The sequence below is a fragment of the Heliangelus exortis genome, chromosome 3, assembly GCF_036169615.1.
Source record: "Heliangelus exortis chromosome 3, bHelExo1.hap1, whole genome shotgun sequence".
In the NCBI taxonomy this organism is placed as follows: Eukaryota; Metazoa; Chordata; class Aves; order Apodiformes; family Trochilidae; genus Heliangelus; species Heliangelus exortis.
In genome coordinates, this window is record NC_092424.1 from 33,812,898 (window position 1) to 33,840,368 (window position 27,471).

The following is a 27,471-nucleotide window of genomic DNA, read 5'->3' on the forward strand; positions in this document are numbered from 1 at the left end:
TGGCAAACAGTTGTGCCCTTCTCAGTTCGCCTGTCTCATACCTAGATGGTGATTTTAAGCATTTTTTGGCAGTCTTCTCAGATTCCTTTATGGCTTGCTTTCTTGGAAAGGCACTGTTCTAAGAAAGTTTAGGGTAGTCAACGGTGATTTTTGTCTCTAGCACTTTGTGTAAGGAAGTGACTTTTGTTTGAGATGTGTCTTGTGACACCTTTCTAATTGCTGCCTTTTGGGTAGTTAGACTTTTATGGAGGGGGTAAAAATACCTGAAAATACCCAAAAAAGATTACAAGAATGTAAGATAATGGTTTCATGTTACACTGTAATTTGTTTACTCTCTTACAGGTGTACAACTTGTCCCAGAATATTCAGGAAGATGACCTTCAACATTTGCAGGTGAGAATATGCTGCATTTACATTAAGCTGCTACTGAACAGGTAGTTCTTGAAGTTCCTACTAATGTAACTGATTTGGGACCTGCCTGTTGCTTCATATAAACCACTGAAGCCAACCTGCTGCTGCAACTAGTGCTGCCTTTAAGAATATTATTTCCACCAAATGATGCTGTGATGATTTTACTATGCCAGTGCAGAGTTAAAATAGTACTGGCTAAATCTTATCTTTCTGAAGTCTGTTCCTTATATGGTAGGTTCTGAAATTCCTGACATATTGAGAAATGAAAATGATTTATGGAAGTACTTAATGAGAAAATTCTAGTGTTTCTCCTTTTCCCCTAAAATAGGAAAGTGGGGATGGTATTTTGTAAGCAATTTCCAAAGAAATGTGGGATCTTGGGTCAGGGCAGAAAGAGGATCTTCTACCCAGAAGCATTCCCTACTGTGGGGTGGTTTCTGTTTTGTTTTGTTTTTTCCCTGCTTAGAAACAAAAGTAGGAAAGAGTTGTTCTCTTTACTGCAGGGTTTTCATCCTCTAATGGAACATTGTGGTCAAAGGCCACTGAATTCTGGCTTTATGTGAATGGTGCAAGAACCTTATCTCCTTAACTTAAAACCTGTAGCTTTAAAGGCTGTCTTGTGTATTAACAAATGCCTGCCTGTGCTCAGGCCATGACCTTGTCACAGCTTAAAACTGTTTTACATGTCTTCTGATTGAAAGGACTTCTGTCTTGGTCAGTGCTGCAAAAGACTGTTTGCCAATACTGGGAGCAGAAGAGCACCAACTAAACATAGTCTTGTGATACTGTTCTCAGTTAACAGAGTTCTATCACTGGGCCAGCACTTCCCTACACCCTGAAAAAAAAACCTAACCAAGCACTGCAAACAAAAAAAGCCTCAGCTAATTATTTGAAAGCCAGGCTTTCCTCATGACTTTGGCAGCCTCAGTGCAATGTCAATAAATCAGTTCCTTTCTTTTACAGGAGGGTGAGATTTGAGGGAAGGAAGGGAAGGGTGATAAATATGCACAGTAGGTAGGGGACACCCATGCATTTAAAGCTGAGGCAAGGAATTGTAGAATGAGGGAAGGAAATTCTGAATTCCTCTTAACATGATTTTCTGTTCTGAAGTACTCCTATGTCTCTGGCTGCCTTTTCCATGTAGCAGAGAATTGAATGGGATAGGGAGTTTAGGGTCAAAGGAGCCAGTCTTATGTGGCTGCTTCACCGTTTCAGAGCTCAGGGTGACAAGAACTGGGATGCTAATTTTGTGTCAAATCAGTCTTACAGGTTCTCAGATCCTCTTGTGATCGACACAAGAGGAACTGTCCTTTAATCCATGAAATCTACCCAAGATGTTCTGGGAGTTAGTTCTAATGCAGAAGGGAGCAGATGCCTGGTTCTAGAGTGCACAAGTGCTTCTTTTATCATGACATCCAAGATCTGTAAGAGGGCTAGCATGGATCAACACCTGACAATATTTACCTCTGCTGAAACAGCCAGAACAGTCCATAATTTGTGTTCTTGTGGTTTGTCTGGCCCATTCAGCTCAGTGAAGAATGCTGCTGGTGGTATTAAAGGTGGTGAAAGCAATGAGAGGAAGACAGCTGACACATGCCTTTATCGTGGAAGGAAGGAACAATTGGCAGTTAAGGTCATGAGCTGAAGTAGAGAGCTGGGAGGCTACTGAACTTGGCTTGCATTTAAATGTCTGACACATTGGCTGTAGCCAAGTTCCTTGAGATTTCAGGAATAAATCTTTTGTGGAAATGAGGGAGCAAATGCTAGACAGACTTAACCTCCTTAGCCTAGGTAACAAATGCTGGACACTGACTTACTGAGAGATGCAGCCAGCTTTCCTCTGAGAATAGCCCACAGGACACCCACTTAGAGCTGTGGTATGTTGACAGTTACAGAAGGGCACTCTGAGGCTTCTGGAAATGATGTCTCCTTCCTGAATGTTACTGAGGGTCATTGTGCTTGTTCTTGAGGTGTACTGGCTATTGTCAACCCATGACAGGATTTAAGTTCAAATGCTTTATTTTCCAGTGACGTGATAGAATATTTTACAGTAGAAAAATGTGTTTAATATGTGGTATCCTAAACACTCTTCTTTCTATCAGTTGTTCACAGAATACGGAAGACTGGCTATGGAAGAAATTTACCAAAAGCCGTTTCAGGTAACTATATATATATTAAGTGGATCTTAAGCCATTGAATGTGTATAAAGTGGGTTCAGGATAGTTTATGAAAGGTAATCAGTTGGGCTGAAGCTAGCCTGTTCTTTACAAAATTAATTTGCTTTCCCTATCACTGTGTTTCTTGGCAAAAACACAGTGCTGAAGAGGACCGCATTTTGGGCAAGCACAGCTTTGTGGTTGAGTTGTAAGGCATAAAATGAATGGAAGTGTCAAGTGATGTGCAGACATTAAGGAGAAAAGTTAAGCACTGCCTTCTTAACTCATTACTGAGTAAGAAAGATGTGGTTGGTCTTTGGTAGTGGTATATGGTTTTGGCTAAAGGTTATGTGGCTTCTAAGAAATAACACTGAGAAGGGCTATGTTGCATTTAATTTTCTTGAAGTGTTCCTGGCCTCAGTGTTAGCAGTCTCAAAACTGCTAGCATCTCCTGATGCTTTCTAAGCCAGGGAAGGGTTTAAGACTGTTTCTATCAAGTGGAGACAAAGACTGAGATCTCTTCCATCCTGAAGTATCATCTCTAACAATCCACTGCTGTTAGTGATGATTTTTAAGACTTCTGTGTTTCTAGGTTGCAAGTTTGAGGCCCTGAAGTTCTTGTGGTTGACCCAGACAAGATGCATTCTTCGTAAAGCACCATGTTTGGTGTAAGAGTAATGTCAGGGTTTGTTTTCTGTCTTCACCTGATGGGAGAGAGGACAGTGTAATCCTTGTGGGATAGCAAAAAGCAAACCAATGGAACAGGGAAGCTATGTTTTTGAGACACTTGGGTACTTCATTTCAGATAAGGAGTGACTTATATTTGTGCTTTTGGTGTGTTGGCTTGGTCATGGGGTTTTCTTGTGGTTTTCTTTTTTAAACAAGCAGACATTTGCACCACGAAACTAGAAAGTTACTTCATTTACAGCAGCCAAACTTAGAAATGTATTTTTAAAGTAATTTAAAATAATGACATGTGATGGAGTCTTTGACCTGAGAAATTATGTAAGCCATTCACTGCTGTTCTTCCTATTACAGACACTGATGTTCTTAATTAGAGACTGGAGTTATCCTTACGAACATGCTTATGGATTGGAAGGAGGAAAAAAGTTTCTGGAGAAAAGATTGCAGGTAAGTTAGGCAGTAGTAGTCCTAGTGTGGTCTTCTTACTTAAGTGACAGCTTATTGTCAAGATGATGTTATATGATTAGCTAGCTCTTAATGTTAATAAAATACATCCATGATGTTTCTACTTGTGTGCAGAGTCCTGGAGTTTAGAACTTGATGGTTTTAGGTTCAAGAATGAAAGCTTGAACACATACCTGGACTCCTGCTGCTTTTAAGATGCTACTTCATCTTAATTGCAATACTGCAAAAGTCTGAGCAGTTAGTGCCTTTTTTTTTTTTTTTCTTCAGGTAAAGCAAAACCAACATGAAGAGCTACAGAATGTAAGGAAGCATATTCACTCCTGTTTCAGTAATCTTGGGTGTTTCCTGTTGCCCCACCCTGGTCTTAAAGTTGCAACAAATCCAAATTTTGATGGGAGATTGAATGGTAGGAAGCTTTTCATTGTGTGTTCTTGATTCATATCGTTCAATTTGTGTTATTTTATAATGGAAGTTAAACACTGAAAAGGTTGGCTATTGAAATGGAAGGTTGGCATTGAAATGCTTTGTTAAAAAATGTAGTGCTAGAAGATGAAACTACAGAATCCAGTAATGTTCATTGTGGGTTCTTTTCAGTGGTTTAAAGGTAGAGAGTCAAGCAGGCAGAGGGAATAAGTATTTCAGTGTCTAGTTGTTGATTGTAATCTGTTAACTTGAAACGTACTTAAAGGTCATTACGTAAGGATTCCAGAGTGGAGACCACAAAATTGAAGGTTTCACTTAATATTGAAAGGCTTTTTTGTAAGAACTTGCTAAAGCAAAGGTCAGAACTAGAATGACTTCAAAATAAAAGATGCAGGCTTTTGTTACTACACAGTGAGAGACAGTCAGGAGCATTCTTTCAGTTGCTGCTTGTATCCCAGTAGAGGGAATCACAGAACTGTCATGCTGGAAAAGACCTCTAAGATCAGAGTCCAACCATCAACCCAGAAAAAACCACAGTGCCCTGAAATGCCACGTCTACGTGTTTTTTTTTAATACCTTCAGGGCTGGTGGCTCTACTACCTCCCTGGGCAGCCCTTTCAGAAAAGAAATTCTTCCTAATATCTAATCTAAACATCCTCTGGTCCAACTTTGCTCTAGTCCTGTCATCATTTACTTGGTAGAGGACACCAGGATGCACCTCACTGCAGCCCCCTTTCAGGTAGTTGTAGAGAGCAATGAGGTCTCCTTTCAGCCTGCTTTTCACCAGACTAAAGAACCCCAGTTCCCTTAGCCTCTCCTTATAGGACTTGTGGTCTAGACCCTCCATCAGCCGGGTTGCTCTTCTCTGGACACACTGCAGCAACTCCGTGTCCTCCTTGTAGTGAGGGGCCCAGAACTGAACAATTATTCCAAGTGGGGCCTCACCAGTGCTTAATACAGGGGCACAATCACTTCCCTAGTCCTGCTGGACTTACTATTTCTGATGCAGACCAGGATGCTGTTGGCCTTCTGGGCACACTGCTGGAATGGCAAGGGCTAGAGAAGTGGGTTTGCAATGGTGGGGTGCCAGAGAGCATAGACCTCTGTGGGATTGTTGTGCAAGATGCTGGTGTAACTGGGGAAAGGCACTGTAAATATTACAAGGGCTATGGAACCTTGTTATCTCTGTCTAAAGATTAAAGAATAGGTAGAAGTTACTAAACCTGTACTGTGTATTTAAGCCTTTAAATATGTTAAAAATGCAGTGAAGAGTTGTGATGTTTTGGATTTCAAAGGGTCAGGGGATATCAATATTTCTTTAGGAAAGGGAAGATTGAAAACTAACCACTTCTTTCCCGGAATTCAATCAATTTTTCTAGATATAGATGAGGATTTTAAGAAGGAACTGCGGAATTTGATACCATTACTCCTTGCCCCTGAAAACTTGGTAGAAAAAGAGATTAGTGGATCCAAGGTGACCTGTAGAGATCTTGTAGAATACTTCAAGGTAAGCAAACTCATACTAATTACTTCTGTTAATGGCTTAAAAGAAAGTATTCTAATTTTAGGGCATGTTGTTCCCAGAGAAGATGAGATATCTAGGCTGACACTTGCTGATCAGCTCAATTTTATTTTCATTTCATTACTCTGACTTTCCAGAACTGGCACACAACTTCCTAACAGTATAGCTCTTAGCAAGCTACTGATGTCAGAATTGAGTAGTTTGTTTTTTTGGTTTTGAAACCTATTTTCTTTGGATATAGGCTGAATTGCTTCGAGCTGTATTTGAGATTTTTTTTTTTTTTTTCCTGCTTTGAAATCCTGGTCTGGATATATTGCCTTTTTTTTTTGTTTTTTTAAGAGGACCTCATGGGGATGGTTGAGATAAAAAAAATAAATAAAAAACAACAAAACAAACCAGCTCTTCAACTGCTAGGTATGCAGTGAAGATTTCTTATACTCCCCTCGAAATTTTTAACATGCAGTGAAGATGCATTCTGAACACTTGCATGTGCAGCACCACTGTATGCTCTGAAATATTTGTGTATGATGCTTGCAGCTGTTAGAGTCCTGAGATGTTTTGGCAGCATGGTGACACCAGCAGCAACATGATAACATAGTCTCTGTATCACCAGGAGTTGGTCTGGTGTGTGTTACCTTTTTTTGGATGGGAATGACTTAGGCAGTTGACCTCATAGGAGAAAGTGGCACTCGTTCCTAAAGGCATTAATTTTGCATAACTGCTTTTGAGCATGGTAAAGGTACAAGAGTTGAGCTGATGTTAAGAAAGAAGTTATATGAATGGAGGAATCTGAGACCAGAACTGTAACACTTGTAAACTGAAGTAACTTCTTATGAAGGAAAGACATGATATGGGATGCAGAAGTCATGACTGTTCTGATAAGCATAATATTAACGCTCTGGAGCTCATAATTTACATTTCTGTATTTACATGGCTGCATGCTGCTTTTTGTTCCACTTTTTCTCTAGCTAAAGTCCTGATCCTATGTAGTGTGGGGAATGTGTGTTCAACAGCAGTTTAGAAAGGACTGCTCCTCTGTAAAAACTGAATTTAAAACCACCTCTGAAAAGCTACCTGATTCATGTCCTGTATCCTGCCTGGGAGCAGTCATGCAGGATGCTGCAGAAACACTGTACTTACATAACTAAAGAGGGCTGCTCCCTTGGGACAGTGCATCTAAAGCTAAGATTGTAAAGTCTGAGTGGGCTTTTGAGAGGGCTTTTACTTGGAGGAAATGACTACAGAAGTAAGGGGGGTGTCAAGGGAACAGAGTCCTGTATAAGACTATACATTTTTTTAGGTTGTCCTACAACCTAGAGCATTGGGTATATAGGGACCCTAATAACCTTGTTCTTTCCTCCTTTACAGAGAAAAAAATCTCAGGGCAGAGGCTTATAGAGAGGCCAGAGGTAGAACAGAAGTAGCAGAACTGCCTTGCCTCTGAGGGGCTGAGACTGGCCTTGTTGGTCTAATTTGCACAACTTGACCAAAGAACTGAAATGCTGCCTTCTGTGCTCTGTCTGCTAATCTGTCACAAAGAGCTGTGGCCACAGAGCATCTTGTGGGCTGCAGAAGAAGTCATGAAGGACATGTTCTTTTCCAGCTTTCTGAACCCTGGTGAAAGAAAGGATGCCTGAGGATTGGTGGGGTGGGGCACAGAGGGATAGGCTGCCTGCTTGGCTTCCAGAAATGTTTGGGCAGCTCAGCTCTGTTTGCATTAATGCTTTGATCTGCTTGGGTTTTTTCCTCCCACACTTCAAGGGAGCAAAGCATTTGGGGAAATACAGGTACTGGTTCTCCCAACACCAGGGTGTATTAGGACAGACCACTTGCCAGGCTGTGAGATAGTGTGCCAGAAAGGCTGGGTGAGATAGTAATCTTTGCTCTTTCGGGTGAAGATTTCTTGCCAAGCAAAGAACTTCTTATGTATTTGAGGGCACAGAACATGCTGTCAAGGCTGTTGCTTCTTGAGATTAGTGGCCATGTTCTCAAGGTGCTCTGCTACCCTGCTAGGCCCCAGCCTCAAATGCACAGGTGAGCAAAGGGATTAAAGCACTAGGAATAACTGAGAATGCCAGACTTAAATGAAGAAATTTGTTAAATTGAATATTTAGTGTTATTTTAAAGAAATAGTCTATGAGCTCTATATCATTACTCTTCTCCTAAATCATAAACGTATAGGAAAAATAATCTTTTTTCTTTCTCTCATTTAGGCTTATATTAAAATCTATCAAGGAGAGGAGCTACCTCATCCGAAATCTATGCTGCAGGTATTTTATTTTTCTTTAAAATAAGATGATGTGTACTTTAGGTTCTTCGCAGGTGAAGATCATGTCTGCTGTAGGTCTGAAGCTCCTGCATACAGAACTGTAGTTCTTGGAGGAGCTGTGTACCTGGAAAACCAACTGAGCTGTGTACAGAGGTACCACAAAATCTGGGTACAGATGTACCACAAATGTGTGGTACCAGACATTTTGTCTTCCCTCAGTTCCATTACCAAATGGAGCAGGGGTATATCTGGTTGGCTGGGGTTTTTTAGCTGCTTCTATTTCTTGGCATGTGTTTCCTGTAACTTGCTGTTTTGTCAGTGTGTTTTGGACTATAGTCAAAGACCTTTTAGCATCAGATGCAGCAGATAAAATGGAGAAGGCTTATAGTAATGCAGCTGTTGCCACTGTCTTTCAGTGTTGGGCTGCTCTATGTGGATTTGTTAGATTGGATAACTGTACTGAGGTTTCTTTTCTGGGTTGATCCAAAGAGGTGGTAATCAGCTTTAAGGGGATCTGAACACAAACTGATTGTATAAAGCTGTGTGTTGAACCCTTGAGTTGGTAGGGATGAAGAGCTTTCACCAAAGTGTGGTGGCTTTAGCCATTTTGTGCTTGTAGGACTTGGGGTTTTTAAGCTTTCTGTGTCACTTCATTAAGACATGACTGTTCTAGGTTTTTTCCTGTCTTTCAGGGAACCAGTTCTTAAAAATGTTAGGGGAGTTCAGAAAACTTGTGACAATGAGAAGAAGGCTGCTGTCATTTCTTCTACTTAGCTTGCCATAAATATGGCTTGGAGATACAGAAGATGACATCTTGCAGCATTAGCTAGAGTAACTGTCCCTGACATGACACAACTTGAAAATGGTCTTAAATTCTTACAAATTTTGACACCAAAGCTTCACACATGTCATGCAGAAATAATACCAGCTTGCTGATTTCCTCACAGGTAGTGATGTGTCAGGATTACATGTTTAATAGTTTAGCTCTGTTATTTACAATAGAGCATTCAGAATGGATTACTCATGATGAGAAGCCTGTACAAGCACATGGGAGTTTGTCTGCAGCTGTACTATGAGGATGAAAAAAATATTCTCCTAGTCAGTAATCTGTTTTAATGTGTATTGCTAACCTTCACTTGTCTTTTTGTGGGGTGTCTTCATGGCAAGCTGAAGCTTTGGAAGTTGGGGGGGGAGGTGTTTTTGGTATTGTAACTACCTGGTGATGCTGTGATGATACATGGTGCCTGTTGTTTTCTAGGCAACAGCTGAGGCAAACAATCTTGCTGCTGTGGCAGGAGCAAAAGACTTGTACAGCAAAGGCATGGAGCAGGTATGATGACACAACTTTTTCTAATTGCCTACATACAAATACAGGCATTCAGTTTTAATGTTGTATTCAGTTTTGTTGTGAGTGTCAATGGAAAAGAGTAGCTTAGGGCCAGTACTTTTGTGTTTTCTGCACTCTGCTCTGAGGTTAGATGCCTGATGCAGCAAAACCAGAATTCTTTGAGACAAATTGCTGAGGAGGTATGGGAATGAGCACGTTTTTAAGATACCACCTGTTAGTTGCCCCTGCTGCTCTTGGCAGATGTCTTAAAATCCTGTGATATGAAATGGGCAAACAGGTGAGGAGACATTTGGTGGGCTAGGGTCATGCAAGGGTAGCTGTAAAATGGAAGGATTCAATTTATTCTGAAGCTTTTAAAAAAAAACTTGAAATATAAGGATTATTTTGTCTGGAAAAGCTTTGTATCTAATTTCCTGCTTGCTACTTCTCTTAAAGGATGGTGACCTCAAGCTGAATGACTGCACTGACTTCATACTTCAGTGTAATGTTATGTCAGGTTTTATAGCAAATTCTGGAAACAAATGTCTCATTGTAAAACTCTACTGCTCTCTTCCAGTTATAGGTGTGATAACATGCTACAAGCAGAGCTCCCCATTAACTAGTTTAATTCTGGTCTTCATTGCTGAAATAGCTTTCCATTTTGAAATTAGAGCAAAACCTGATGCTGATAGCAGACTAACCAGCTCCAGCTGTTAGCAGGCTGTTTTGAGAACACTATGCTGGTCTAGAGGGACTCCTTTGTGTGCATTTTGGAAAATACCTGAAATAGTAAATGGGTTGTCTATTATAAATGCCAAGTCTGCCTTCCTGCCTTGAATTTTTGGTGGAGGTTGAAATACTGTAGTCTTCAGGTTTCTTACTTGGGACAAGGAGTAAACAGGAACAGATGTTCTCCTAAATGTCTTTGCATAGTTTTTTATCCAGATGTCTCAGATGATGTTCTTTATGACTCAGCTCTGAAATTTGTTTTTTAGGTACAGAAGTGGGAATTCTTTGCATTTAAGACTGGCTTATGTAAAGATAGTTGTTACTGTAGCTTCTGAATTCTTGTGAACTAAAGCCCTCCTTTGCTGAGTGTGCAGAACTGAAATACTGTCCCCCTAATGACCTTAAATGTAATGAACAACAGGTGCTGTCACACAGTGTAAAGAAACAGTGGCAGTTATTTGTGTGGTGGCCTTGATGAATCAGCAGCTCCTAGCATTTCACACTCCTTGGGCCATGTGAAAATTTCAGACCATTTTGGAGGATGAGACTAGTAGCCATTTTCCAGGGAGTTTTATCAGATGTGGAGGACTTCAGTATGGAAAAAGCGGAAAGGTGCTCATTAAACTTGAGCAGGGGGTGTCAGGATCTTGAAAGTGAGGTTTGCCTTGAAGGCACTAGTCAGTGTATTCTGAAAAAGTGAACTTCTGTCTGTCCTGCTGAAGGGGATAGCAGCAGCAGAAGGTTGCTGTACTCCAGACACGAGATGGCATGCACTGTCATAAGACTGCCTTACAATAGGAGAGGGAAGACACTTGTTTCATAGTGTATGGGAAGAATCTTCAGTTTTCAGACATAGTCTGACAGTGAGGGTCTGGAAGAGTTGGACCTGATCTGCTGTTGTATATGTGTCTCTGATGGCCTAGATCATCTCTAATCATAGTCCCCAGGAGATCAGAAATGTCTTGCAGAGTATAAATCTGTGGTGCCTAACCATTTCTTTTTCTTGTGGGAGAGGAAGATGGTGGATTTCCACATCACTGGTGCCCAGTGAGTCAGAGAATCATAGAACAGTTAGGATTGGAAGGGACCTTAAAAATTAGGTAGTTCCAACCCCCCTGCATGGGCAAGGACACCTCCCTCTAGAGCAGATTGTTCAAAGTCCCATCCAACCTGACATTGAACATTTCCAGTGATGGAGCTGCCACAGTTTCTCTGGGCAACCTGTTCCAGTGTCTCACTACCCTCATAGTGAAGAATTTTCTCCTGATGTTCTCCCCTCTTCCAGTTATAAGCCATTGATGAGAGTCCATGGTCTTGTCCCTTCAGCAGCAACATACTCTCAAGTTGATCAGAATCAAACCTAGAGGACAGTTTAGGGAAGAATAAGATAAAGATGTCAGCAGATAGTTCTCGTTAATTCTTGTCACCTGGTAAGTTCTATGATGTCTTCTAGTGGGAGCAATAAACAGGAAGAGACCTCTTAATTGGGCAAAATCTACACTGTTTGCCTTAAGTTCTACAGTGGCCCTCTCACTGAGATGGGTGATGAGTAAAAAGCTGAGGAGAAGGCTTGTGACCTTCAGAGTTCTCTTTAGTCTTCCTCAAGCCAAGCTTTCTCTGCTTCCTGATGTTCCTTTGTTTCACCTTTTTGTAACAGGAATATACTGATGTGTGTGGCTGATGTCCTGTCCTTCTGGGCGCAGCCAAAGGTTACAGTTTAAAGCATGAGTTCAGTCATGTGCTGTATGTGATGAGACAGTGGAGGCTCTTGCTGTGCCACGGTGCAAAGCAACCTGAGCTGCTTCACTTGAGGCAGGACTCTAGAGCTGACGGAGTCAAGAGAGCTGCAGGATGCTGGCTTGAGGGGTTGGTAGTAAGGAGCAGTTTTTCTTTCTGTACAGCTCAAGATACTCAGGGTGTGATGATCTCATCTCTGATTGCTCTAACAGGTTTGTGGGGGAGATAAGCCTTACATTGCCCCATCGGACCTTGAGAGGAAGCACCAGGATTTCAGAGAGACAGCTGTCAGGCAGTTCCGCTCCGTGAAGAAGATGGGAGGGGAGGAGTTCTGCCGGCGCTACCAGGAACAGCTTGAAGTGGAAATCGACGAGATCTATGCAAACTTTGTGAAGCACAATGATGGCAAAAACATCTTTTATGCTGCTCGTACCCCTGCCACTCTATTTGCAGTCATGCTTGCCATGTATATAATCTCAGGACTGACTGGGTTCCTTGGTATGAACTGCATAGCCACCCTCTGTAATCTCGTGCTGGGGATGGCTCTTATAGCATTTTGTACTTGGGCGTACGTTAAATACTCTGGGGAATTCAGAGATGTTGGAACAGCCATTGATCAGATCGCTGAAGTTATATGGGAACAGGTAGGTACCCATTTTTATTGCAAAATCTTCCTTTCTTGAGCAAATGTATCAAACAGGTTTTTGTTCAGAGCTGTGAAAAGCTGGTCTAGACCTAATGCAGAATGCTAATGCTGCCAAAGGGGAAATCAGCTCAGAAGTGTGACTGTTGTCTTCAGCAAGAGATGCTGCACACAGAGAATGTTAAACAATCCTAGTGAATTATCAGAGAAGTGTTACTTAAAGGCCTTACTCTAGGGACTTGGATGAGGGACTCTTTAAAATCTTGTCTCTTTCAGAGCAAGGAATTCTGCTTTTAAAGGTATGCTTAAAGTTACAGACTTGCCCTCTGGATGTGAAGGATAAAATATCTGGCGTGGTCCAAGAAAAGGGGGAAAGTCAAACACTGCTGCCCTCCTTCTCCTCACCTGATGGTGTGACACTGGGGGTCTAATTAGAGCTTCAGAGAACTGGTTGAGTACTTAGAGATCTCTTAGAAGAGGATGTACAGCAAGTTTCTTCCTTCAGGAAGACTTGTGTTGTCTGTGACAACTTGAGTTGGTACAACCGCTGGTTGGAAGAAATACTTGCCAGGCAGAAAAAATTCCTGGAAGAAAATATGGCTTGAGTGGAAGGGTATGAAAGCTGGAGCAGAAAGCTTTTTGTACAGAGCTTTTGGCTGCCTGAATCCAGCTGACCACAGCTGTGTCAATAAAACAGAATGTAGAGAATTCCTGACCAACTCTTACAAGCAGTGTTTGGAGCATTCTGAGTAGTTATGCCCCATGCCAGCTAAAGGGAAACACTTTGGTGCTGCTCTTACTAGAAATACAGAGCTCACTGAACTTAAAATGGGTCCTACTAGGCACAAAAAAATTGCTAACTGGAGCCTTCTATAGAGGGGCTCTTTTCTACATCTGAAGAATGACTTGGTTCAAGGCTCATCATAGGCAGTAGTACACTAAGACCTATCTGAACAGACAGGTAAGGTTATGAGTTACACCAGAGCAGAAAAAGTGGATTTCTGTTATGGGGAGGGAAATTGAGCCTCAGGGTACTAAATTTTGAGTTTGCTCCCCTAACTAGCAATTAAAATTGAGGCTCTCCTCACTGTAGCTTCTTGCTCTGGAGCTTGGGGCTGGAGAGTGAAAAAGTGGAAGGTGTCGGTTTCATGTGTTGTAGTTGCTGTAGGATACCCACAGGGCATAAGCACTGTTTTGACTGCTGATTTTCCTGGAAGCAGGAGAACTTGGCTGATGCTAGGAGGACCTTGCCTTTTTGTGGAAGCACAGAGCAGTCTCTGAAAAAGCTTGCTGGTGGGGTTACTGCAGCTGCATGTCATCAATAATGTGCACGTGACATGTTCTGACTGTTGTGTGTTTGTGATTCGTTTTTCTGAATCTCTGCCTTTCTTTTCCTTCCTTGCTTCAGAGGAATCCCAGGAAGGTGAGGCAATCAGTTTCCATTTTGGAATTGATGGGCTTTTTATGCTGCCTTCTAAGAGCCGTTTTTCCTAACAGCCAAATTCATGTTTTAGGTGTTTTCCAAACTCTTTGAAGTCCTTAGACGCCGAACAATTCGCCGTGCTCTTACATCAGTGCCACGACAGCGACTCTCATCCAACAATAACAAGAAGAAAAACTAGCCAGTATTTTTAACTTTCTTTATGTATCTGAAGTTTTCACACTTACACATGTAGGACAATAAGCTGGACCGTCTGGGCCGGTCTGCATAAATGCTGTAACCATACCAGACTGATGCTGCATATAGGGTATGGAATTGCACATCCATCTTCTAGGAACTGTAAAGTGGTTTGAATTGAGTGAAATACTGCTGTATAGGAGGGATATCACTTGTGTCCATAGCATGTGACTGATTTACTCTCATTACTGTAGCAGAAAAACTCATTTCTCTTTCAGTTCATTCCAGTTCATGTCAGACTTCAGCATTCTAAGCTTTTTCAATATTTCAAGTCTCATCTCTTTGTATGCTTTTATATTTTATTTTCCTTGGTTACCTCATTTTTTTGTTTCTTTTGCACGTTTCTCATTCCACAGGTGTTGAAGCCCATGAGTGATTATTTGATGGAGGATCATTTGAGGCAGTCTGTAAAAAACTCTATCAAAGCAGGCCTGACCGAGCAGGTGTCTCACCATGCCAGACTAAAGACAGACTGACAGTTCATCTTCTCTTCAACTCTGCCCTCTCCTAGACGTGCTTGCTGTACCATGAGAACTCAATAACAATAATAATAAAAAAAAAATAATAAAAATAAACCAAAGTTTACAATCAACTGTAGAAGTAGTTTAGTGTGACTGGCTTCACAGATTGCTGCCATCACCTGGGAAGAGTAAGTTTGTCAGTGCTCTGCTTCTAAGACAAGCTGGTGCCATGGAGAGCACTGGGGCTGGGAGGGAGGGTGTCTGTTTTATCTATAGTCCTGGTGAACTTTGGGGGTGTAGGGGGAAGGATCTTCCCCCATCCCCGGAGTCAGTGCAGTCTCTGTCTTACAGCGGGAGGGACTCTCTCCTCTGCAGGCAGTAATTTCAGGGAAGTTTTATGAGCAGACCCATGCGAGGTGTACCCAGCTCTACAGCAACCCCTCGCCACCTCTGACAAGCGTTTCTGTGCATCAAGTTGGTGAAGCCATTAGAGCCACCACATGACAATATGTATCTTGCTTTATTGCCTTTTATACCAGTGTTACACAAATGCATGTATTGGTTCCTCACGCCGCCGCCAGCAGAACTGACGTGTGAGGGAGGCAGTGGGTCGGAGCATATGGTGTCTTGCCTTGAACTCGCAGACCTGGTCCCGAGGGAGGGAGGTGCATATCAGAACCGAGCTGTCTGTTTCTGCAGTTTAGCCTTCATGTATATAATATTGCCATTAATTCTACTGGGGGAGAAATTCCATCCAAAAATGTTGCCTACAGCTACCAAGCAATGAGTTAGGATTGTCTGTACAGTGTGTTTAGTTTTTATTTTTTAAGAAATCACAGATAGGGCATGTATATGAAATATAAATATATAAATACAATTTTGTATCAAAGTTTTGTAGTTTATGGCAAAACCTGGTTCTGTGGTAGCTAAGTGCAGTCCCTGTAAAGGAATGTTTGTGGCTCATGTAAATGTGTGAATGCATCAAAAATTTGAAGTTTTTTTGATATATTTGTGATATTTACCTGCCTTGAGCACTGCAATCTCTCACCCCCTTGGGAAAATCAGTGGGAATGTTTGTTGTGAAACTCTTGTCTTCTGTTGCATTTTAAAGTTATTTCCTGTAATTTATTTTCAGTACATGATTAAAATCAGTTGTGTATATATGAAATGAAATCCGTGTTTATTTTTAAAAGATGTTTGAGTATGTATTCTACTACATAAACTATGTCAAATACTTATCCTGACAATTATATGAACAAATTGTCTATTGTACTTAATAGTTTTCTATTGAAGTTGATATTCCTCTCATGCTTGTCTCTGAAGGATGGCATCTGTCTAGCTCAGTTCCCCCACCCCTGTACAGGAGAGCTTCCTGGTATTCTAAAGCATTCTGGTGTTCGAAAGCACGCTTCTGGATTTGTGGAGTTGCTTGGCAGCCCCTGCCCTCCAACAACTGGCATTCTGAAATCCTGTCTCCAACTATTTTCACTCTTAGGACTAAGTCAGTATCAACTAAGGCATTTTTGGGTGTGTGGAGTGTAAAGGCAGCTAAATAATTTAACTGCTGTAGTTTCAGCTGGACATGGCTGTGCAAAGAGTTGTTTTTGCATTCCCAAGTGGTAACAATTTCCATCAACATTTGAGCTTCATCAGTCTCCCTTCTCTTGAGTGAGAGAAATCATCTGTCTAGGACTAAAGCAATTGCACTGTGACTTTTGTACCATAAAGAACTGTGGGGGAGTGGTGGTTGCCTGCCCTCTGGAGATGAGGGCTTAGCTCCAGGTTAATGATGCTGAAGATGAGGTAAGAATGTTGCATTTTATGATATCTTCTCTCAAACTGTATAGATTAAATACTGTTATTTAATCAAATGCTTTTGTGATGAATCTCTCTTTTCTTTATTAGTCAAGTGACTTAAGTGTCACGTAGGGGGCTTGTAGGAACATGCTTACCTTTGCTGCTTGCATTCTCTGGGCAGGTATGAGTCAGGTTTGAGGCCCTGGCTTGCCCGGAAGTGGTGGTGAGAGCAGAACTCTGTCCATGGTGTGGACAGTGAAGCTTGGAAAGCTTTATCCAGATTCTGCCTTTCTAGTAGAGGGCTGGAAAAGGTTGTGTAATGTTCCTGAACACTCTGCCAAGAACTTGCAGTACTAAAGCAGAAAGCCCCCAACTTTGTGGGAGGGATCAAAGGTAGGGAAGGGAGAAGCCAAGGTGGTTTTTAGGAGAAGCAAATGTAGGAAATAGATGATTAAAGGGGGCTGGTCACGTGGCATCAAGTTGCTGTTTTTCTCTGGCCCTGTTTGTCCTATTTTCTCTGTTAACTCCATTTCTCACCCTCTTCTTGGGAGAGAGGACTCCATTCCATGTCGCCCATCCAGCTGGAATGAAGCCTCAAGTCACAGGGGCTGCACGTTTGGTGTGCTGCAATTGCAAGGTGAAATTGTGTGCCAGCCTGCCAATATCAAGCCAGACTTACCCAGCAAGTAGAATAAAGGGCTTGGGAGCCAGGGTTTGAGGCAGCCCTGAGTCAGGTCTGGATACACATCTATTTCTGCATGAAGCAACCAGAGGAGGGACCCTGAGCCCCAGACTTGTTGAAGGGCCTGGGGTTCAGCTGAGATCTATTTCTATGTGAATGCCTCCCTCTCTGGAAGGCAACGAGACAAAAGAGGCTCCAAGGGCCAGTTGCAGGATAGGCTGCCTGCAGGCCAGTTAGGAGAACACCCCCAGGGTGTCTGTGCCAGCAGTTGGGAGGGGGGCAGTGTCCATGTGCCAGCTGCTGGAGCAGACTGGTGATCCTGAGCCCACCTGCTGGAGGAACTGAGCCTCCTTGCCAAGTTACTGGAAGGCTCGATCCACAGCTTGCCTGTGTTTATATCCCACCACCAGACCTTTATCCTGATCAGCTGGAGAGGGACAGGATAGGGGCATTAGTGGTGAGTGTTGGCCTTCATGGACTGGTGTGAGCATCTGTTGTGTGTGTGCCTCCTGGGACAGCTGACTCAGCCTTGCTGCTTATTGCACAGGAGAGCAGGGACCTGAAGCAACCTCCCCTCCTTTGAGCAACCCCTTAGAATCAGTATTCTTGAGAAATACTAACATTATTTTATTATCTTATGCCTATGTACTGTTAAGAACATCAGCATTGTGCACAGGAGGTGTACAGGGGAACAGAGGAACTTCACTAGTGGAATACATGGGGCATAAAGGAGCACCTGGGGCTACTCTGCTCCTGACTGAAGAAAGGAGCCCCAGGAGCTGCCCCAGCTCTGTGCAAACTGGTGGTGTACTACGGTCTTGCTTCCCCCTTCCTTGAGCAACTGAAATCCAATGTAACATAAAAAGCAGTGTTAAATACTGGAACCTGCCCCACACCAGCACCTCTTGTCTCAAAAAGGATAGAGAGCTAGGTAGGAAAGCTACAGGAAATACAGTACAGCTGGAAGATACTACAGCATCATGCTGTAGGGAGACATATATGAGAGATGACTGGGAAGATGTACCAAGCTACATTATCAAAAAGGAGTGGAGGTGACAAGGTAAAAGATACTTGCTCTTTTTGTTACTTTAAGTAATGCCAATTAGAATATATTTCTTTAGCTGGCATCAACTTAAGGAGTCATTCTCCCTCACAAGTGCCCGCTCAAGTGTCAGCGTTGCATGGGAAGGGAAATATTCATCAAGAGCAACAAGCGATTTCTGGCTCCAGCAAGGCATAAACAACAGGAAATTTCTGGCTATCTCCTAACTAAATTTTCTTGAAGCAAGCTAGGGCCAGGCCAAGGATTTTTCCTAAGTATGACTGATCCTTACAGCCAAGTTAAGAAACCTAAGGAAGTACATCAAGTAGCACAGCATAGTGATAATGAAACAGTGAGCAGGAAGCCCTGTATTTTATGAACCTAGATGGACTGTGTGTCAGATGGGGGCTTTTTTGATTCTGCTAGACAAGTATGGCAGTTATCTCAAAACTCTCTGCCTGTTACTGGGTTGAAGTAGTTATGCACAGGTTATGATAAAACTTCCTTTTTCTCTTTTAATTGAAAAACATGGGTGAGAGTAAACACATTATTTACACAAGTTCCCAAGTGCAGCTCAACTCAAGAACATACGATCAGCAATACAATAAAAGGATGTGGGTCCAAAAGAGAATTATGGAGGCTAAAAAATGGTACCATTCCCTGGTAAACACACTGTCAGATGAGATCCGCAACTGAAATGAAAGAAAAGGAGAGTGTTAAGTGTGCACCAAATGTGCCAAAAGCCACATCCCAGCAGTTACACTGCAGCTACTGCTCTTCCCAGGTTCTTCCCCAGGGGCAGCAAAGATGGGTTGGGGTTGAGCTTGGGAATGAGGCATGTGGAAAACAAAGCACCTCACACCAATTCCCAACTGGCAAAAGGCAGCAGCCTCACTGGGGTTGGCCTGCACTCACCATTCATGGGCATCTCATCTATCTGGGTGGAGTAGTACTGCTCGATATCTCGCAGGATCCGGATGTCGTCGTTCTTCACAAAGTTGATGGCTACGCCTTTTCGGCCGTATCTGCCTGACCGGCCGATTCTGTGGAGGCCAAAGAAAAGAGAGAATGGAGCCACCAAGGTGAAGAGTAATCCAGCCATGTTCCCCCACGGGAAGGCCAAGCTTACCTGTGTATGTAGAGTTCTCTGTTGTTGGGCAGGTCGTAGTTAATGATCAGGGACACCTGAGGCACATCGAGGCCTCTAGCCCAGACATCTGTTGAAATAAGGACTCGGCTGCAAAGAGAAGGGGACAGTTACAGCTGTTCCACCCCACTGGGATGAGAGCTGAGTTGTTGTTTCCTCCAGCACAGGGCACCCTCTGCTGTTCTGTGCTCCTCCCTCCCCACAGCACACTGGCAGTATCTACATTTTGTCTGTAAGGAAAGCTGTCCCATGCAGCCTCACCAAACTTCAGTGAAGATACACAGTAGCAAGACAGCTATCATCTTTCAGAAAGAATACAGCACACTTTAAGAGTTTAAAATAGTGGACAAGAGCCCAAATATATTTTTTTTTCTTGACTTATTTTAAAAGCAGCAACTCCCAATCTCTTCAGCAAAATAAAACAGATGAATTCTATGCCTGTAACTATGATCATCTCTCCTTGGAAAGCAGCACTCTCCCAACCCTGTGACACCACAGGGGAACAGATATGAATTGGAGCTCTTCCTAAACTGAGCGGAACAAGGCCTTCAGAGAGAAGTTTTATGTGATTCTGAGGCCTGTTCCCTTCCGATGCTGTAAGAAATCCTGCCTTGAGGTAGCACTGCTGTAAGCAACACTGTTTAAGCCATTTACCTTGCACCAGATCTGAACTCTTTCATAATGGCCTCTCTCTCCTTCTGTGGCATGTCCCCATGCATGGATGAAACTGTGAAGTTAGCTTCTCTCATCTTCTCTGTGAGCCAGTCAACCTGTGCATACAGCCAAGCAACTTGGGTTAGCTAAGGACTGAGAGGCACTTTAACAAACATTCTGGAGCTAGAGGAAGTAAATAATCCTTACAAAGCATCGGTTTATGATACAGGCTCCATGAGCCCTGAAAGGAAAGGAATGAAGAGCATTTACTTAGAAAGCATGGTCTGGTTACAGGGATTATAAACTATTAGAAGATTAAGCACATTCTTACCTGATCAGTTCTACTTCTCTAAAAAGGCAACTACATGAGGTCTGCCTATAACTATTGTTTAAGACAGGCACATCCCAAAGACAAATGTTTAACCTGTTTTTTTGTTATACAATTTCCAAACAGGCAAAGAACCAGACCTTTCACTTGGGTCTGTCCTCACACTATCCTCGCTGAAGGAGAAGAACGTGCCCCTGATGGCTGTTGTACCTTTCTCTTGGTGTTACAGAAGATGACAGCCTGGGTGATTGTCAGCGTATCGTAGAGATCACACAAGGTGTCAAACTTCCATTCTTCCCTCTCCACGGCCACGAAGAACTGCTTGATACCTTCGAGGGTCAACTCGTCACTGCAGGGAAGAACAACAGCTATGTAACACCACAGGCAGGTGAATGCATCCAATGTGGTTAAAAGGGTTGGGTGTGCTTCAGTGGACATGACACCTCTGCCCTGTGGGTTGCTGGGTCTACACACAAGTCCAAGTTGTTCTAGGAAGTCCCTAGAGAAGTCTGCTCTATGAAGGGCCTCCAATGTAACCCATGCACAGACCAAGACTCCTGAGGCACCCTCTCTGCTCTAGGGAGGAAATTTAAAAGATGTTTGTTCTCATAATTTTTATATTAGAGCTTCTTGATGAGACTGAAGAAAGGTAAATGAGGCAGTGTAAGAGAACAGGCAAGAGGGAGGCTCCTCCTGTCAGGCTGCTTACACTAACTCCTCTTGAGTTCCAGTGCATGAGGACACCACCAGACATGAGCTATGCCTTAAAAGGCACTCAGGACCAGTTAAAGCTAAAGGCAGCTTTTTTGGCTTGTAATATAATAGCAAATAAATAGAGAAGACCTACAAAAATGCTCTGGAGAAACACAAAAATTGGGCAGGTGTGAGCAAACATCTAGACAATCTGCATTGGTGAGAAGGAATGTGAGAGGGACTCTAATCAGCTAATACTGTGAACTGCCCAGGACTGGACCAGTTCAAAAAGCTGCATTATATGCATTTACTCAGATATGAAAGAATAGGAATTCTTTCCTAGGAAACTCACTCACCGTTTAACCAAGATACGGATGGGGTCTGTCATGAATTTGTTGGTCATCTCTAGAATTTCATGAGGCAAAGTGGCGCTGATCAGAACCACCTGTGTAGCTGGAGGCAAGTATCTGTACACATCATAAATCTGCTCCTTAAAACCTGAAATGCAAATCAAGTAGCACAGAACAGTTAGCACACCTTTCTCCCAAATATCCTGCTCTTTCACAATTTGATCTGGAATTCAGTATTGGGTAGGAGAGGAATATTGATGAGTGAAATCAGCAAACCAAAGCCACCATCACACATTGCCCCTCTCTGCCTCATTTTCCCAAACTCACCACAGCGTTGCCACAGTACACAGTCAGGTATGAAAGGCAGGGCTTAAGAATTTTTAACTACTGAAAAGGACATTACAACTTAATCAGACAAGACACATTCAGTCATTGAACACTCTAAGTGTAATTGTCTCTGACGAAACCAATTGTTTTTTTGAAGCAGGACTGCCAACTGGGACACCCTGGAATCACAAAGAGGGAAGATGAAAGGAAGTGAAAGGGGGAAAAGTATTTTACCTTTATTGAGCATTTCATCTGCTTCATCCAAAACCAGCATTTTGATGGCACGAGTCCTTAAACTTCGACGGCGAATCATATCTGTAAGATTTCACTTAGGATGAAAAGGCTCTGAAAGCAAGTGAGCCTACACTGCTCCCAGCCACTGTCAGGGCATTTGGGTCAAGTAGGGATGGGCACTTTCTCTGTTGCCTGCAGAGTGTTTGGTGACAAAAGGCACATCCCAGGGCCACAGCACACCCACTGCACCCTGCGACCTAGAGTGATGTCTCTGCAGCCTGGCAAAGGGAGCAGTGACTGTAGGGAAGCTCTGAGTCCAAGCAGTGGGATGCTGTTTGCTAACTGCACAGGACAGGTGACCCAGTCTCCCACAGTAACTGTAGCTGGATGCAGGGAATGCAGAATGCTACATGAATTTTACATCAAGACACAGGGCAAGCCCACACCTTGTTTCAAAGAGCACATGGCTTTGTGTAGGTAATTGTGTAGGCTTTGTGTAAGGGTGTATTACACCCTTAACAGTGTAATAAAAAAGTATTTGCTACTAGTGTGCTGTTCAATGCCAGCCCAGATTGGCACTGCTCGTAAGTTTTTTTAGTTTTTTTTTTTTTTTTTCTTGTGGAGCTCTATGTTCTCCCCACTGACAGCTGCTTGTTAGAAAGTGCTGCCTGTTTTTCTCAGAGAACCAGAAAACGTGTCCTTCCAGGTTAACTCTACCACTGTGGCAGTTGCCACAAACAGTTAATCCAAAAATCTTCATGCAAAAAAACCCATGAAGGGTACTGCTGCAGGTGCCCCTGATTTAACAAAGAGCAACAGCCAGCACACAGAAAATGTGGACCTAACTTTGGCAGACAAACCTAGCACCTATCTCCTCCAATACTTTGAAGTATCTCTTGGGATTGTAATATTTCCTGCTTTAAAAATACTTCTCATTCCTACGTCACCATCAGAATGTTCTCCCATGTTGAGAAACAGTTCAACAATGAAATTAAAATATAAACAGAGAATCCCTGTTGATTTCTCTCTGGTCTTTCCCAGTAGTTGTCACCTTGTTATAGTTCAGATTACTGTTACTTTAATGCTGTCATGATACTTGTAATTTTCATGCTATTTCTAATCTAAGCCCCAGAAAAATGCAGGAGGCTCCTGTGGCTGAGCTCAGCTCTGCCCCTGGAGGTGATGCAGCCTCCCCTCATCTCCTTACCAAACACACGGCCTGGAGTGCCAGCAACAACGTGCTGCCCATAATCCAGTTTTCGGATATCTTCACCCACGTTGGTCCCTCCAATGCAGGCATGACACTGGACATTCATGTAGTCTCCCAGAGCAAGAAGACCCTGTGTTGATGCAAAGGAATGGCTTAATTAACTGACCTTTCATAACATTTTTATTTGTGAAGAGATGCAGGTCTGCACAGCCATACGGTGTTTTCTCAACACCCATAACCCAAACCTCCTCAATAGCAGGCTTTCAAACACTGGGAACTCAGTTTTTCAGAGGTCATAACTGCTTTAAATGTTCTGTCCTTACAAGTTCAGTTAGGAATGTGTGAAACCTTGGACCACCAGCTGGTCTGGTCACACGAGCAAGAACAGATACAATGCAGATGAGCAAAACAGCCCTTTGTCAGAATTTCTTACTCATTTCAGGCAAGGAAAGAAAAAACAGAAGCTGTGCTTTGAGCTCTGCTGGACATCACCTGAGAATGTTTGACAGGTGGTGGTTTAAATGCCCCTACCTTCTGAATCTGTACAGCCAGCTCCCGAGTTGGTGCCAAGATCAATGCCTGGGTCTCACGAACCTGATTAAGAGAGGTGATGGCATGGCAGTTAATCACAGGGCAAGTATCACCTCAGCATAGCAGACTTTACCTCACACACTACTCTGGGGTGTCACATCTGAAAAATTACTCATAGAATTTTGTGCTACAACCTAGTGTTTGCAAGGATCAGTACACCTAGAAAGCTGCTCTCTGAGCATTTAGACAGCAACAGCCCAGTAATTAAGTTACTTTTGACAAGACAGCACTCAAGCAGTTTTCTGACAACTCCTTTTTCACTCCAGCCTAATTTTGGAAAACAATTATGGAAGTGTGTACTCTTCCTGCAAAAGAATATCAACAAATTTACATCACTTACACTTCAGATGTTCAGTTCAGATAACCTTGCATTGCACATGGATTCCCAGATAACATTTTAAAGCCTGACACTTTACAGAAGCATAAAGCTGACCTTTTTATTTAGAACATGCAACATTTATTTTTATGTCCCCGAGCAATGACCGAGGAATAAAAATCCAAGCTTTATTTAATTGAGTACTGTCCCACAGAAAATAGTTATTTTATTCAACAGCATCTACACAGTCAAGTTATACTTATAAAACAATCAGAGGGCCACAATTCCCCTCACTAGTACAAAACTAAACATCTGTCAGTCAAAAATCTAGGTATGACTCTGCAATGTGTGTCAACGTGTTCAGATGGGTTGCTGATGCTGTTAGGATTGTCTTGAGAACAATTCTGCTTGCTGAGAGACTAATTTAGCCCTCTAATAGCACGTGCAAGAAGTTGTCTGTTAAAGCCAACTTTGTAATCACAAGACTTTATCTGATGTCTGGTGAAATTTTCAGATGGAAATTGTCTGAAACTCACTGCTCATAATTAAGAGATTTTGATATAAAGCTTCATTTATTCACACTAAAAAGGAATGCTTTTATGATGAAGACTGTATTGTTTTAGTTTAAAACCATCCTTACCATGTGCTACAGAATTACCTGTATATCCAGGCACTGCAGAACAGAGATGGAGAATGTTGCTGTCTTCCCTGTTCCTGACTGTGACCTGAGAAAGAGATGTTTGGTGAATACTCTGATGCTCAGACAAATAATACAGACAATTTCATTATGTTCCACCCCTCTGTATTTTGCCACTCCTTCATTGCAAAGAAATCAATGTTGCCAACAGTGTACCTGTCAGTTTTCTTACAACCACAGTGTGACCTGCATGCAAACATGCACCTCTGAGAACTGCAACATCAGTGACAGAGCACTCTGTTGCAGGGTCCCCAACTCTGCCACGCTTACTCCTTGTAAGACCAACTTTTAACTTCCTGTGGTTTATTGTACAGTTGTTTCTTTTTTTCATTTAAAGTAAAAGGCAAATAAGACATTTGGAAATCTAGCAGTTTCCACTAACGACCTAGAAATTGTTTTTTCCAGTAGGATGTCATCCTTTTTTGTCTCCAGAGATTTCCTCCTGCTTTTTCCCTTGACTGAGACTGCAGTTGTCACTGTACTTTTCTGGATTTGCAGGAAAACATTCCCAATAGTCTCAGAGTCCTATTCACTGAGAATACACAATACCTGGGCTGACTCTTCACTGCAGTGACATGTTTTCAGTTAATAATCTTTGACATTAGCAACTATTAGCCTCACAGTCTGTGTAAGTGCGGTGGTTTCACCCCTTATGACTCGTGATGCGATTTTCCTGACCCTGTCCAAGCAGTAGCCAAGGACCACGGGTGCCAGACCTCGCTTCCACCAGCGACTGCCACCCACATCCCCACCTTCCAGGCCTTGCAACCTGCTCAGGGTCACACGCCTCTCCCACCCCGTCGCCGGCAGCCCCACTTACTGGGCGATCACGTCTCTTCCCTTGATGATCTGCTTGATGGCTCTCTGTTGGATGGCCGAGGGCTTCTCAAAACCTGCGGAAGCCGTCGTTACCGTCAGCTGTGCCGGGGCAGCCCCGGAACCGAGCAGGGGGCGGCTTCACCGCGCAAATGTACCGACACCCGATGTCGCCTCTCCTTCCCTCCCTCCTCCCCTCGCTTCTCGCTTGCCCCCAACTCGCTTCTCCCTTCCCTCTCCCCCGCGCCACGCACCGTAGGCGTAGATGCCGCGCAGCAGGTCCTCCCGCAGGCCCATCGTGTCGAAAGTCGGCGTCACGTCCACCTCCTCGCTCGTCTCGAACTCCACCTTCGTCATGTCCTCCTCCTTCATCAGCCGCTTCCTCGCCGACCCGGTCGTTCCGCCAGATCCCGCCGACCCCGACATGGCTCAGGCCTTCCCGCTACTCCGGCACCGACGATGGCGGCCGCGCACCGAGACACCGCAGCTGCGCATGCGCGGGGGAAGAAGGGAGGAACCCAGCGCGGCGTGCGCATGCGCAGGAGAGCATATCGGGCGGCGTGCGTAGAACACGCATGCGCAGGAGCGTAACTTACGCAGCGGGGCGTGGAATGCGCATGCGCGGGAGCGCTGCCCGGCGGGATGGCGGACGGGGCGTGCGCATGCGCACTGAGGTGAGCAGCGGCCGCAGGCGGGGCGGGGCGGGAAGGGGGTTCGGGTACCCCTGGGCCGGGGGAGCCGGGGAGTCCGTGGGCTGCGAGAGTGTGAGAGGAACCTCCCCCTCTAGACGAGGGGTCCCTGCATGGTTGTGGTGGTTGCCGTCCCCGCGGGCTGCGTGACCCGCTGAGGCTGCGCATCCTTCTTAAAACGCTGCGCAAAGGGAGGTGGAGGCTGCGCACGGGGGGGTGAGGGTTCGGTTCCCTCCCTGACCCGTGGCTTGGAGATGAGGTGGGTGGGAGCTGATCTCTGGTTGCGTGGTGACCAGTCCCCCGTGGAGAACCCCGAGTGCTGGTGTCTGTGCGTGCAGCCCTGTCCTTGGCCGGGTTAAAGCCAGGCCCGGGAGCACCCCAGGCTCTGGTATGGAGAGGGAGGGCGGGATGGGTGTCAGGCCACGCTGCCTCTTCTGCGAGCCCAGGGGTGTCAAACGAGGGCTGGTTTGCAAACCTCAGCTCAGGCGAGGCAGTTGAACAAGATTTAGAGGGTCTCAACAGAGACCAGAGAAGAAGAACCCATAGTTAGCTGCCTCTTCAGTTCTCTGTTTATGTTGTGGCAGCAGCTGGGATCTGGTTTTCACAGAGCTGAATCTCTGGGTTTGCTGTTGAGCAGATGGTTTGGATGCTGTGTCCCCTTATCCTCTATTCCCAGCTGCAATTTAAACAGGATTTTCATCTTTTCACCTTTTTCTCCTCTGTTTTTTTCACCCTTGGACAGAGGTCAGGTTTATCATTGTGATTGCCTGATCTCTGACCAAACCCATAAACTTTTGTAGGAAAAGGTACTCTGCTGCTTGGCAAGGCACTCTTCTGGGGCCTGAGCTCAGATGTTTAACAGGGTAAAACAAAGTTGTCAAAAACCCACAAATGTTCCAGAGTACCTGAGTGAGTTGGGCTCAGTGCTTCACACAGGTTATTTTCATTCTGTTTGTGTGCAGGTTGCTTCAGGAGCTGCATGTTCAAGCAGAACTGGCAACTAACCCTAACCCTGTGACTCCTACCCTGGGGCAGAGTGTGACTGATGCTCTTTCCTATTTTTTCTTAGTACAGAGCCTGAAGGCAAACAAAGTGATAAAACTTGTGAATGTGACACTGGAGACACAAGGCGTGATGTTTTCCCTCTTCCCTATGTGTAATGTATTGGCAAGCCATCAGGAGAGGACACTGTACAGATCCTCTGGGATTTGTTGGGGAATGTAGTAGGGTGACATGGTGCTATCATGCCTGGATTGAGTATGTGATAGAGGAGTCATGCTGCTCATCATGCCCCCATCATCCTTGTTGTCTAAGTGACATTGGCTGTGCTTTTCCATTGTCCTTACAGGGATGAACACAGGCAGAGGGGACTTGGTCCTCATAAATAGCCTCA

The 27,471-nt window shown here is 43.8% G+C and overlaps 2 protein-coding genes across 9 annotated transcripts in view; one reads left to right on the top strand and one right to left on the bottom strand.

Annotated features, from left to right (window-relative positions):
* Positions 1-15,678, top strand: part of ATL2 (atlastin GTPase 2) — a 43,032-nt gene extending 27,354 nt beyond the window's left edge. For 6 of the 8 annotated variants that reach the window (XM_071740042.1, XM_071740043.1, XM_071740047.1 and 3 more), the window contains 9 exons: positions 343-393; positions 2,514-2,570; positions 3,606-3,698; positions 3,984-4,122; positions 5,519-5,646; positions 7,875-7,931; positions 9,189-9,260; positions 11,936-12,367; positions 14,401-15,678. In XM_071740042.1, coding sequence (XP_071596143.1) covers positions 343-393; positions 2,514-2,570; positions 3,606-3,698; positions 3,984-4,122; positions 5,519-5,646; positions 7,875-7,931; positions 9,189-9,260; positions 11,936-12,367; positions 14,401-14,520 — 1,149 coding nt within the window. In that variant the 3' untranslated portion in view covers positions 14,521-15,678. Of the gene's footprint in view, positions 1-342; positions 394-2,513; positions 2,571-3,605; positions 3,699-3,983; positions 4,123-5,518; positions 5,647-7,874; positions 7,932-9,188; positions 9,261-11,935; positions 12,368-13,880; positions 14,115-14,400 lie in introns of all 8 variants that reach the window. The other 2 variants (XM_071740044.1, XM_071740041.1) reach the window with 1 other exon arrangement.
* Positions 15,679-18,515: 2,837 nt separating this feature from the next.
* Positions 18,516-25,888, bottom strand: EIF4A3 (eukaryotic translation initiation factor 4A3). The gene is made up of 12 exons (XM_071740048.1): positions 25,644-25,888; positions 25,394-25,466; positions 24,535-24,601; positions 23,501-23,563; positions 22,967-23,099; positions 21,760-21,840; positions 21,205-21,346; positions 20,366-20,504; positions 19,828-19,943; positions 19,156-19,263; positions 18,942-19,069; positions 18,516-18,718 (listed from the first exon to the last, which is right to left on the bottom strand). The coding sequence occupies exons 1-12, from the start codon at positions 25,813-25,815 to the stop codon at positions 18,702-18,704; spliced, it is 1,239 nt and encodes a 412-aa protein (XP_071596149.1). The 5' UTR covers positions 25,816-25,888; the 3' UTR covers positions 18,516-18,701.
* Positions 25,889-27,471: the final 1,583 nt, after the last annotated feature.